The following is a 12,088-nucleotide window of genomic DNA, read 5'->3' as shown; positions in this document are numbered from 1 at the left end:
TAACTTCGTACGTACCGAAAAGAAAAAGTACTACCCTTGAATCACAGCCACTCACTGGATGCCAACCTCCATTCAATTTAAAACAATTCAAAATACACTCGTAATTGTGCAAAGAAATGGTGAATAAAGTAACGTATTTCCAAGAAACGGCATAATGAACTATCAGCCACTACCAAATTAAAAAGAAAAAACCAACGGCTGAAACTTATGGACCATTAACTAAGAGCCGGTAAGAAATTAACTGATAAAATTAAAGTTCAAACAGCTTGATTGTAAAACGGACAATAATGAGCATTTAAAAAACAATTGAGCAACTTAAACATTAAATTCAACCAATTTAAAGAGATAAACGTTATTGATAAAAACTATTTATTAAAAAATACCAACAGAAAGCGAGAATGACGCTGGGGAAGTTAAGGTGGAGGCAAAGTACCGTAGAGCTTTGAATTGGGAGTGGGGACAAAGGAGGTGGGAGGTGGGAGGTGTGAAGGGAGAAAATCCCTTATGCCAAAGAATAGGCCCAGGTCACAACCCGGATATATGATCTGGGTTGGATTGGGCTGGAGTCATATCACATGGTCTAGGTCAAACAAGTAACACCTGGATCAACGCTCTAGCAGGAGACCCGGGTCGGGTCATTCCTACAGGATAGAAGACGTAGAGTGTAGGCAAGGCTTGAGAAGGAAGGAACATAGTATACAACCGCCTGGCGAGAGTGTCAGTAAGATGGAAGGGACTTGGGACAGAAAGCATGCCACATTCAATGTGGCCCAGTACAGAAAACACGCCGCATTCAATGCGATCCAAAGCCTGAGCAATGCACAGCAAGCCTGAGCCCTTCATAGCTCGACAATGTGACGACCCAGGAGCAGCTCGATAAATAAACAACACAAGCATTTTATGCCCTACTATGCAACACCCCACTATGGTGGGGACCTGGTCAGTAACTATAAATAGGACACTACCAGCAAGGAACAAGATAATCAGTCAATCAATCATTATCACCTTACACTCTCATCTACATTTATGTTTATCATCTCCTTCACGATTATTGACTTAAGCATCGGAGGATCAACAGACCTCGAGGTCTCCCCTTTAGTTACTGTGCAGGTGATCGTTCGAATATCGATAGCATGAAATTGTTCAAGCTTGCAAAACACAACATCAACATGAGAAATTGAGGTAAAGAGTAGGGTTACAAATATGAATAACGGTCTGAATAGGCATGACTATCATTTTCCAATTTAATTTAATCTAAGCCCCCAAGTTAGTGTGGTGCTGCTGATTCGGTCTAGGATTGGAGGATGGGAAGGATGCTATGTACCAAACTATTCCACGTATTACATGCCAAAGAAGGGCCACCAGGCAGGCTGCGCCTTGGCTTGCCAGTTGCGCGTTGAAGAGCGTGAAGGGGCCTAACTCTTTTTGCCTCTAAAGTTGTGCACGCACATGGCGTACTTGAAGCCGGAGTCATCGCCTTGCCCTTGGACCTTGGACCGCACCCACGACCGCACGCAAGCCACTTGGCGGTTGGCCACAGGCTTTCCATTGAAATAATTATACCTTTTGCGATGAGCTTTTTGAAGGACACGTGGTCCTATGATGGACAACATTTTATGATTAGTTGGTGGTGTGGGCTTTCAGCTATTTAATATGTCTTTTCAAAGGCAAACGGGCCAATCTCTTCTTATTTTTGAAGATACGTAAAAGGAGGATGTTATCTATTTTTAGAATTTTTATTTGAGGAAAGTTAGAGATATAAAGAGATCTTATAAAAGAGATTTTATAAATTGCTGTGGCAGATTATCAATGTGCTATATATTTTTTCTTTTTCTTTTTTCTTTCTCCCCTCTCCCTTCCTCCCCTTTTCCTTTTCTTTTCACAACTCTTTACTGATGTTGCCATCGCAACCCTACGTCGCAGCCGAACCTTCCTTACCCTTTGCCGACGTCACCTTTCACCGCAACCCAATCATCTTCTCCTCTCTCTAGCACCTCTCACCTTCCTTGCCCCTTGTCAACATTGCCCTTCACCCCGTCAAAGCACTGTCATCGCTGCTACCGCACTTCACTAACAGGTATGAGATCTCTCTCTCTCTCTCTCTCCTCTCGATCGGGCTGAAGGGTTGGGGAACCGGGGCGGGGGAAGTAAGATGAAAAAAAAAATTTTAACTGGCATGGCACACTGGTCAGTTTGTGGGATCCCTTTATATCTATATTGTTTTTCTTTTTAATAATACATGTTTATAACTCAGTATTGATAGATGGAAGATTATAAAATTTAAAATCTGAATTAAAGAAATTGATAAAATAAATATTTTATTTAATGATATAATATTATGCGTAAAATTATAAATATATGTAAAACTACTCTTTAAAAAATAATTGACATGATAGTTTTTATTTAACTTTGAAGTCTTTCTTTTCTAGGCATGTTAAATGGGACAAATGAATGTTTTATTATCAAATAAGAATTATTCGTGAAAAAGAGAATGATGTATATGCACCACGCAAGGTGGCCAAACAAGAAAGGATCCCCATTGGACCAACCCTTTTTACCCTTATCAATTTCATCATAAATAAATATTTGTTAAATTCATAGAGGTCGTGTTAAAGCTTGTTTTGTAACTATAAGTCTCGAATAACTCTAAATGCCTATAAAAGAGAAGAATGCGGTGGTCGGGTGCGTTCGTGACACCCTTAATGCCAAAGTCAGAAGATATCAAGCATTGAAAAGAAGAAAACAATAGTAGTTAGTGAGTTTAGAATAACTAACCTTCTTCTTTTTATGTTTCCTTTGTTAGGGTATTGTCTGCTCAAACTGCCACACTATCGCATTTAATGCGGCAATCTCTTGTCAGCAATAGTATTTTCTGCGGGAATCCCCTACTCACGTTCTATGCCTACATTTAATGTGGCATGGGTCTTGTGCATCACTTGGGCCAAGACCTTCTCTCCATAGATATTAAGCTGGACTAGATGTGCTCGGTTTGAGGCCCAGACTCCTACAGACAGAGGCTCGATTCTGTAGAGGAAAATATATCTTCCAGATTATTTTTATTAAAAAAAAATGTCTTTCAATCTCATCGGTATATTTGATAGAAGTTTAAAAACATATATTGATGAGTGGGGTGATTGGTTTGATACTTTGATCTCAAAATGCAATCCCATGCTCGTGTTCTATGCCTACATTTAATGTGGCATGGCTCTTGTACATCACTTGGGCCAAGGCCTTCTCTTCATGATGTCAAGCTGGACTAGGTGTGCCCGGTTTCAAGCCCAGACTCCTACAAACGAGGTCCGATTCTATAGAGGAAAATATCCCTTCCAGATTATTTTTATTAAAAAAAAAAATTCTTTCAATCCCGTCGATATATTTGATAGAAGTTTAAAAACATATATTGATGGTAGTGTGGTGATTGGTTTGATACTTTGATCTCAAAATGCAATCTCATGCTCACATTCTATGCCTACATTTAATGTGGCATGGTTCTTGTGTGTCACTTGGGCTAGGGCCTTCTCTTCATGATATCAAACTGGACTAGATGTGCCCGGTTTGAGGCCCAGACTCCTACAGACAGAGGTCCGATTCTATAGAGGAAAATATCCCTTCCAGATTATTTTTATTAAAAAAAATTTCTTTCAATCCCGTCGATATATTTGATAGAAGTTTAAAAACATATATTGATGGTAGTGGGGCGATTTGTTTGATACTTTGATCTCAAAATGCAATCCCCTACTTGCATTCTATGCCTACATTTAATGTGACTTGGTTCTTGTGTGTCACTTGGGCTAGGGCCTTCTCTTCATGATATAAAGTCGGACTAGATGTGCCCGGTTTGAGGCCCAGATTCCTACAGACAGAGGCCCGATTCTGTAGAGGAAAATATCCCTTCCATATTGTTTTTATTAAAAAATACTTGTCTTTCAATTTCAATCAGTCGGTATATTTGATAGAAGTTTAAAAACATATATTGATGGTAGTGGGCTGATTGGTTTGATACTTTTTTCTCAAAATGCAATCTTTATTATATTTTATTTGCATTCTTTTTATTCGATAAATATAAAATTTTTAAAACGATTTAGCGAAAGTGAAATTAATATATTGGTGTGACTATATATGTTACATTAATTTATAATTAAAATAAATTATGATATTATACACCACAACAAACCAAATGTGACACTCCATATAATAATGATAAGGGTAGATGGTGTATGATATTCCACATTGTTTAAGAAGTAGAAGTTCTTACTCTTTATAAGGTTCCAATAGGCTTCAATTTATTATTGACTAGTCATTTTAGAGTATAGGTCATGATGCTGATTGGGTCGGTTGCCCGAATGATCGTAAGTCCACTAGAGGTTTTTGTATTTATTTTGGCTCTCATCTTATCTCATGGGGTTCTTAGAAACAACCCACAATTGCTCGGTCTTCTACTGAAGCCAAATACAAGACAGTAGCTAACACTGCTTGTGACCTTCTTTGGCTACAATCTCTCTTAAAAAAACTAGGCATCTTTCTTAGAGATCTACCAATTTTGTGGTGTGACAATTTGGGTGCTACTTACTTAACTGTTAATCCTATTTTGCATTCCTGCACTAATCATGTTGAGTTGGATTATCATTTTGTTAGAGACCGTGTGGCAGCTAAATCTCTTCAAGTTTCATTTGTCTCTAGTAAGGATTAACTTGCATATATTTTCACCAAGCCTTTAACTTTAGCTTGGTTTATTCAACTACGATCAAGTCTCACAATCTGTCATGTGGTGCTTGAATCGCAGGGGACTGTTAAGGCAATAGCTGCTGCAATACCAAATTAGAAGAATAAGGAGTAGCTCGCATATAGTCTAGAAGATTATGGACTGATTCTGAAATAATAGAATCTGTTCTAGTGGTCCAAAGTTTGTTTGTAAATTTCAAATGAAATTTATGTAAATGTAATTTCAAATGCTTTGAGACAGTTTGTATAAATAGGGCTTAAAGGGTCCTTGTATTGTAAGAGAGGAAAACTAATACACGAAAATTCTTTCCGAGTAAAATACTCAAAGAGGCCTTTTCTTAAACACCCTGTCTGCATCCTTTCAATTTTATTTCCTTATTAAATTGAGTTAAGTTGAGTTAAGATAAAATGAAATAAAAATTAAAAGTTAAATAAAATATTGTTAAAATATTACTTTTAATATTATTTTTGTTCCTAAATTTAAAAAAGTTAAATTGTTTATTGTATTTTATTTGAAAATTTATAAAAGTTATAATTAATAGATAATATGAGATGGGATAAGTGGAGATACTTTCTAAATCAATACAAGACCTAAGACCCCATTTGGATGTTGAGATGAGATAAAACTTTTCATCTCCTCTCGACATCCAAACAGAACTCAAATACAAAATAATCTTCAATTTCAGTTGTTAAACTCCCAATCAAAACATAAAATATATATAACTTTTTTAAATTTCAAAACAACAATTATATTAAAAAAATATATATATTCAAACAATTTTTTAACTTTAAAATATTTTTATTCAATTTTTTTTTCTCTTATTTCTCAAAATCCAATAAAACATTTTAACTCAAAATATTTCACTACTATTTACAAATCATATCACTATTATTCATATATATTGTGAAATATTCGAAGTGTCCAAACGAGCAAGGTTGCTTGCCCCAAACACGACATAACATGCCATCCATACAAGTGGAAACCAAGGAAGAACAGCGTCACTTTGAAAAAACAAAAAATCAGCAAATGAGGGAGGGAGAGGCCCAATGTTTAATGATAAAAGACTACATAACAAATAAATGATATTGAAACAGAAATCTCACTGTATGTTCATGTTCCAAAGTAAAAAACAGCAATCTTCCATGGCCCCCATAGAAAGCTAAATAAAGTATAATAAACCCAATGTGTTCACATCTTCATCTGAAAAAGAATCGGCATGACAACTCTGGTATAGGCTTTAGATCTACCTATTCCAAGAAAAAAGAATCATGAAATCATCCAAGAGAGCCATCGAAGTTGCTAAAAATGGATACCTTGTCTTCTGTAGAAATATATTAACTACGGAAGTGCCTCAATAAACACTTGAATCATATATCACATGTATTGTGTCTATTCCTTCTTGGTCATTGTTCTTATACGCTATAGTTAGTTTGCAAGTCCTTCCTCTGGAAGCTTCTCAGTGGCAACATCACTGGGAAGATCAAGTCCATGAGGTATTTTTCCAGGATAGTTAGTCGTCGAGGAAGCTGACCCTATCATACTGCAGAAACAAAGAGTCAGAAGATGAAAAAGCTAGAATATGGATGCTACATTTTGAAAATGAATATGCTCACCTCCTATCTATGAAGACCATTGAACGGAGCTCACAATTGGCAAAACTGCACAATCACATTGTATTTTTTTTATGTAATTAGTCACGGTACTAGGTTTGTATTAGTAAAAAATCTTTATAACCATTAAGTATGAAGGGAGTTCGAAGGTCAAAGTAATCCGTGAGAGACTGAGACATGAAGTATGAACATGATATCACCTAAACCCTATCTCGATAACAAGGGGAAAATCATTGCTCTAGAAAATATGATCTACTTTGAATGATCATAGAACTCACAATCCAGTAAAACCATACTACTTTTTTTTTTTTTTTTTTTTTTTTATAAGTAGTAAAACCATACTACTTTTTTTTTTTTTTTTTTTTTTATAAGTAGTAAAACCATACTACTGAAGGGAAAAGAATGCCTGCGATAAGGATGTCTCACCAGAATAGAGAATTTAACCAAGAAATTTAAGTAGGTGAACAAATAGATAAATAGAAGTTTCGCATACTCAAGAAATGACTCAAACTTTTAGATTTTTTTTTTTTTTTTTACTCAAAGAGATTAGCAATAAAATGTTAGAAAGAAAGCATCTCTAATTCTGAAATGTAATAAAAAAATTCAAAATGAATTGATGTAAATTCCGTCAAGCGAATAGAGAAAAAATAGAGAAAGAGAGATAGCAAATTCAAAATCAAGAAATGATAGCAAATTCAGCAGGAGGCATGGTGCGTTATATTTTAAACCCGAGAAATACATCTGCTAAAATGTTTTATATATGTGTGTGCGTGTGTGAATGAAGTGCTTACTGTGCGCATATTTCACTCTTAACAATTGGATGACAATCATTTCCAAAAGAGCTTAGGGTATGAAACAAGAATCCACTGTGGGTGACAATTGCAATCTCCTTCTCTTCGCGTGTCCACAACCTGGGCCAATTGAGAAACAATGAAAAGAAAAGAAATAATTTTGGGGTATGTTCATGGCCATACTTGCACCAGATGATAGCGAAAGCAATCAAAATGTCTACAGAAATCCCACTCAACCAGGATAAAAGGTGGAAACTGGAAAGGATATACAAGAACCATGTGGAAAATTTGAACTCATAAGCAATAACCAAGCGTTTATTTGCCATTGTAAGGGAATCATCCCAAATATTGATCCATACATCTGAAAACACTAATAGAATATTTTAAGTGAAAAAAAAAAAGAAAGATAATATTACACAAGTGACTTCATATGTATGTAACACACTAACATGCATGTATTACATATTGGGACTCATTGCAGAACACAAACAATATCGCATTTTTTTTTCCTTTTAAAAGAAGGTGAGCTTGGATCCATGAAAGATCAAGATCCCATTGACATGGGACGACCATGCCAGCTAATAACAAAAAAGGGAATATTCCTTTTAATAAACCAATTTTGTTGAAAGATAGAGCATGTTTGAAAACCCATGGCCGATCTCCAAGACGATAAAGTAATTTGTAACGTGCATGAGCACAAATTAGTGCTTCTTTAGTTTTAAAAGACGGGCAATTCCAAAGCTTGGAACTTTTTTTGCCATACAAAATCTCAACAAGCATTGCTTGTTGATTGTTACTTTGGTTAACAGAACTTCAATTTTCTGGGAAACGAATGAAAAAGGCCGTTACCATTTCAAAAACTTCTGTCCCCTATCAGCAACTTCCTCATTCGTCTCTCTAATGTCAGGCTTCCACAAAATGTCATCATCATTTTCCACCTGAACAAGAATTACAACATGAAAAAATAATAAACATGATTGAATTGAAGACCAGGCAAACAAGTCACTAGCATTAGGAAATGACTGTCAAAGCCACACGTTGGCATTATAAAGCCCCAATTCTGGTAATTTACTCACCAGTGAAAAATCAATCGCAGGAAAAAGTGGGCGATATTCCCTAATGCTTCGCCTCTTATCACATGGATGAACTCCCTGTAGTGAAAAGAAAACACACGCAAGTACAAATTGAGATGACAACTAATAACCAATTGATGGGAAAAAAGGGGAGGGACTATCATTTGCCACAATTTTGATTCACTTCTTGTTAATAATTGGATAAGTACTAAGATGTATATTACAAATGCAATAACTTTGTATACATTCATGCCAATATACAAGCAGAAAAAGGCCCTACAATATCCAAAAGGGCCCTACAATATCCATTATATGTAATGTGGCATACCAAATGTTCACGGCAAAGCTCTACGGCTACAAACGGTGGGCAATTTAGACTTGAAATTGCAGGATGGCCACTGTTCCCTGTATTTGCAACCATTAGAGGAGGTACATTTACCCCATCTGTGTATGCTTCACCACCAAAGACTCCAACTGCTGTTTGCATGGTCCTGCAGTGAACCATTGTTACTCATGAATTGTAATTAAGAATTAACGCAATTTAAACATGTAGACCCAATTTGTTTGGTGAGGAACATGCCAAGTCATCTAAACCAAAAGCCCTCTGGGAATAGAGATTCAGAAAACGATTAAAAATAATTAATGACCTTTGGCCTTCTATATATCATTTCGTCGTGCGTCTTATAAGTTATGAAGCATGAATACCTAAAAGACCTTGGAGATGGACTTAGAAATGGCTGGATACATGCTTGTACGCTAAATAAATATTTTTAGTTTCAGATTGGGGGAATATGGCTGTTGGCAGAACTTTTAAATACATAGTATTCAAGTTAGAAGCCAGACAACCATCTTAATGGTTTACATATCACATAGAAATTTGATTAGCCATAGGGCTGGAAATGTACAACAAGATATGTTACATATGTATTTATCTCAGGGGTTTGAGTCATGAACCTGTGGCATGGGTTTTTACTCGAAAATATTTCTTAGAATCTGCCTACTGGTGCTAGAATGACCTTGATTTCTTTTTTTAGCACAACCTGGACCTAATAATGGCAGGTTAAACAGCTCTCATAAACAAATAACCCAAGAGAAGCTGATCACTGAAACCGCACTAATTCTTCACCACTTGGTTCTAGCGGTAATAATAATGCTTATTACATTGTGTCAGAATCCAGTGGTGAGCTTAGTGGAGGTGGTCTGAACCATTTGCACGGCATTAAGCAGATAGGAGAAGATATAAAAAAAAAAATCAAAAATCAAAAATAGGAGGCAACAAAATTGCAGTGACTTTTACCTTAACAATGGGGAAACAATGACTAGGTCGATGCTTTTGGAAATCCCACATGCTTGAACATGCTTGCGCAGATTATGAACCTGTCATGGCACCACGAAATCATTCCATGACATCACTTTTATTATTATATGGGAGAATATGATATCTAATACAAGATATAAGCAGGACAAGAAAGTTTAAAAATCAAGCCTATGTGAGACAAAACTTAAAAGTTTTATCCAGTTTCCTATCTGAGTAATTCTTATTTTATTTGCCCGTTGCACATAAAGTTAATACAAGATGACCATGGCTTTCTACCTAAAAATTAGTTATATAAAAGTTTCCATAGCAGAATACTTCATCGACAACATAGATGCAATGAACTAACATGAATTAGAACATAATTAATCAGCAACTACCTGCTTCCAGCCAAGAGCAGTTAGTTGTGCATCAAAAAGATCATAAGATAAGTATGCATCATGGTTTTTCTCCCCTTCCACGTTGTGAATCCCTTGGGCATGCCTTACCTGTAGACATGGCTTGATAAGACTAATATGCTTTTTAAAGAACAAATAAGACAATAAATAATCTCCAGAAATAATGCATACAAGTGTCAAGCGTACAACCATAAATCTTCTCCACTAATAATAACGAATAGAATGGAAAATTTTCCACAAACCAGGTGAAGAGTCTTGCAACGATGCAACGGGTAGACACTTTGACCGCCAGTGGAATCCATGTCTGTGGCCATAAAAGAAAACAACCAACATAAAATCATAAGATCATCCCCATTAAAAAAATGTATAAAAAAAATGTGGCCTCCACTAAAGGTGATAACCATGTGACAAATTTGTGCCTACTTGGTTTGTCCTGAAGAAGCTAATCAAGAATATTGTTCATAGACAAGTGCTCAAGTACTAAGTAACACAATGTTTTAACAAAGGCGAGAATAGAGGCCAAAAGCAATGGCAAATTGGAATCGATGCTTTGGTATGTGATAAAGCTAACAAAAGATATTCATGTGATGCCCCTAAAGCATACGCAACAAGTGATCCATATAAGATTCCCACGGAACGATTTTGGCATCAAAAGTATATATGCCAGAATAATCCCTAGAAAGGTTCTAATAAAAAAGCATATACCCAAATAATATCCAAAAGCGTTCACAATTTGACCACGTTGAGGTAGAAACCACAAAGAAAAAGGAGGACAAATAAAACAATAACAATAACGTCAAGATTAACGATGTACAAAGTAAAAATAGATAAATATTTTGATCTTATCAAGCTTAAAAAAAACAGGAGGCGGGTCGAGCACTTCGAGGGGAACTTGCCTCCACAACTTGCTCATAGCAATCGAGTGAAAAATAATCTTCAGGATGAATATTTGACATACGGCATCTACAGGGAATTTATAGAAGCTAAACTATATCAGTATGGAAACAAGATCAAGACTGAGCCTAGCAATCCAGGAAACTTTAAAATCAAGGCAGAATCAAGATAAACAAGGAAGGGAATCGAGGTTATTCGCGGGGATCATATCATAGTTGGATAAACTAATCGGTTTGAACAAAGCATTGATAATTATCAATAACTACCAGCAACCACGAACTTAATGAAATCCAGAACCACCGACTCCGAATATAAATCCAAGCAACGTAATCAAATTAATAAATGATATTCAAAGAAAAATATTTGCTAAACCTTCAGGCAAATCTTAGCACAAGCATCGTCACGCATATAACAAGCCAAAACGGTAAATTCCCTAATCACAAACACATTTCAAGCACCAAATAATCGGAAAACAAATCAGAACTGAGTCGATAGCCAAAGAAGCGAATCGGCGCTAACAATCCAAACATAGAGAGATTTGCGAATCAGACCTGAGAGAGCAGAGAAGCAAGTTCGAAAGCGAGAAGGACGCTGGGGAAGTGGAGGTGGAGGCGGAGTACCGTAGAGCTTTGAAATGGGAGTGGAGACAAAGGAGGAATTGAGGTAGAGAGTAGGGTTACAAATATGAATAACGGTCTGAATAGGCATGGCTATCATTTTCCAACTTAATTTAATTTAAGCCCCCAAGTCAGTGTGGTGCTGCTGATTCGGTCTGGGCAGCGTCTAGGATTGGAGGATGGGAAGGATGCTATGTACCAGACTATTCCACGTATTACATGCCGAAGAAGGGCCACCAGGCAAGCTGCGTCTTGGCTTGCCAGTTGCTCGTTGAAGAGCGTGAAGGGGCCTAACTCTTTTTGCCTCTAAAGCTGCGCACGCACGTGGCGTACTTGAAGCCGGAGTCGTCGCCTTGGCCTTAGACCTTGGACCGCACCCACGGCCGCACGCAAGCCACTTGGCGGTTGGGCGCAGGCTAATTAAAATATCAATTCTTCTATATACAATCAATAGATATAATTGATATATAGTCGTTTGTATCATATCAGATTTAAAATAAATTTTTCATTTCTCATCAGCTCAGTCTCTCTCTCATTATCTTGATCTTTTTTTCTCATCAACTCCATCATATCGATCTCTCTTTCTCTCCTTAACTCTTCTCATTTCTCTCTCATTAGTTTAACTTCTTTCTCGTTAAGTATCTTTATATCAATCACGTTTACATAC

General features: G+C 36.5%; 1 protein-coding gene across 10 annotated transcripts in view; it reads right to left on the bottom strand.

Annotated features, from left to right (window-relative positions):
- Positions 1-11,829, bottom strand: part of LOC121259668 (phosphoglycerate mutase-like protein 1) — a 43,282-nt gene extending 31,453 nt beyond the window's left edge. The window contains exons 1-11 of one of the 10 annotated variants that reach the window (XM_041161339.1): positions 11,356-11,812; positions 10,153-10,214; positions 9,893-10,000; positions 9,495-9,574; positions 8,526-8,688; positions 8,201-8,275; positions 7,974-8,062; positions 7,125-7,244; positions 6,337-6,381; positions 6,166-6,263; positions 4,725-4,749 (exon numbers count right to left, since the gene is read on the bottom strand). In XM_041161339.1, coding sequence (XP_041017273.1) covers positions 4,745-4,749; positions 6,166-6,263; positions 6,337-6,381; positions 7,125-7,244; positions 7,974-8,062; positions 8,201-8,275; positions 8,526-8,688; positions 9,495-9,574; positions 9,893-10,000; positions 10,153-10,214; positions 11,356-11,521 — 1,011 coding nt within the window. In that variant the 5' untranslated portion in view covers positions 11,522-11,812 and the 3' untranslated portion in view covers positions 4,725-4,744. The other 9 variants (XM_041161341.1, XM_041161337.1, XM_041161344.1 and 6 more) reach the window with 9 other exon arrangements.
- Positions 11,830-12,088: the final 259 nt, after the last annotated feature.

The sequence above is a fragment of the Juglans microcarpa x Juglans regia genome, chromosome 4D (genome assembly GCF_004785595.1).
Source record: "Juglans microcarpa x Juglans regia isolate MS1-56 chromosome 4D, Jm3101_v1.0, whole genome shotgun sequence".
In the NCBI taxonomy this organism is placed as follows: domain Eukaryota; kingdom Viridiplantae; phylum Streptophyta; class Magnoliopsida; order Fagales; family Juglandaceae; genus Juglans; species Juglans microcarpa x Juglans regia.
The sequence above is the reverse complement of the archived record's forward strand: the minus strand, read 5'-3'. Positions and strand labels throughout refer to the sequence as shown.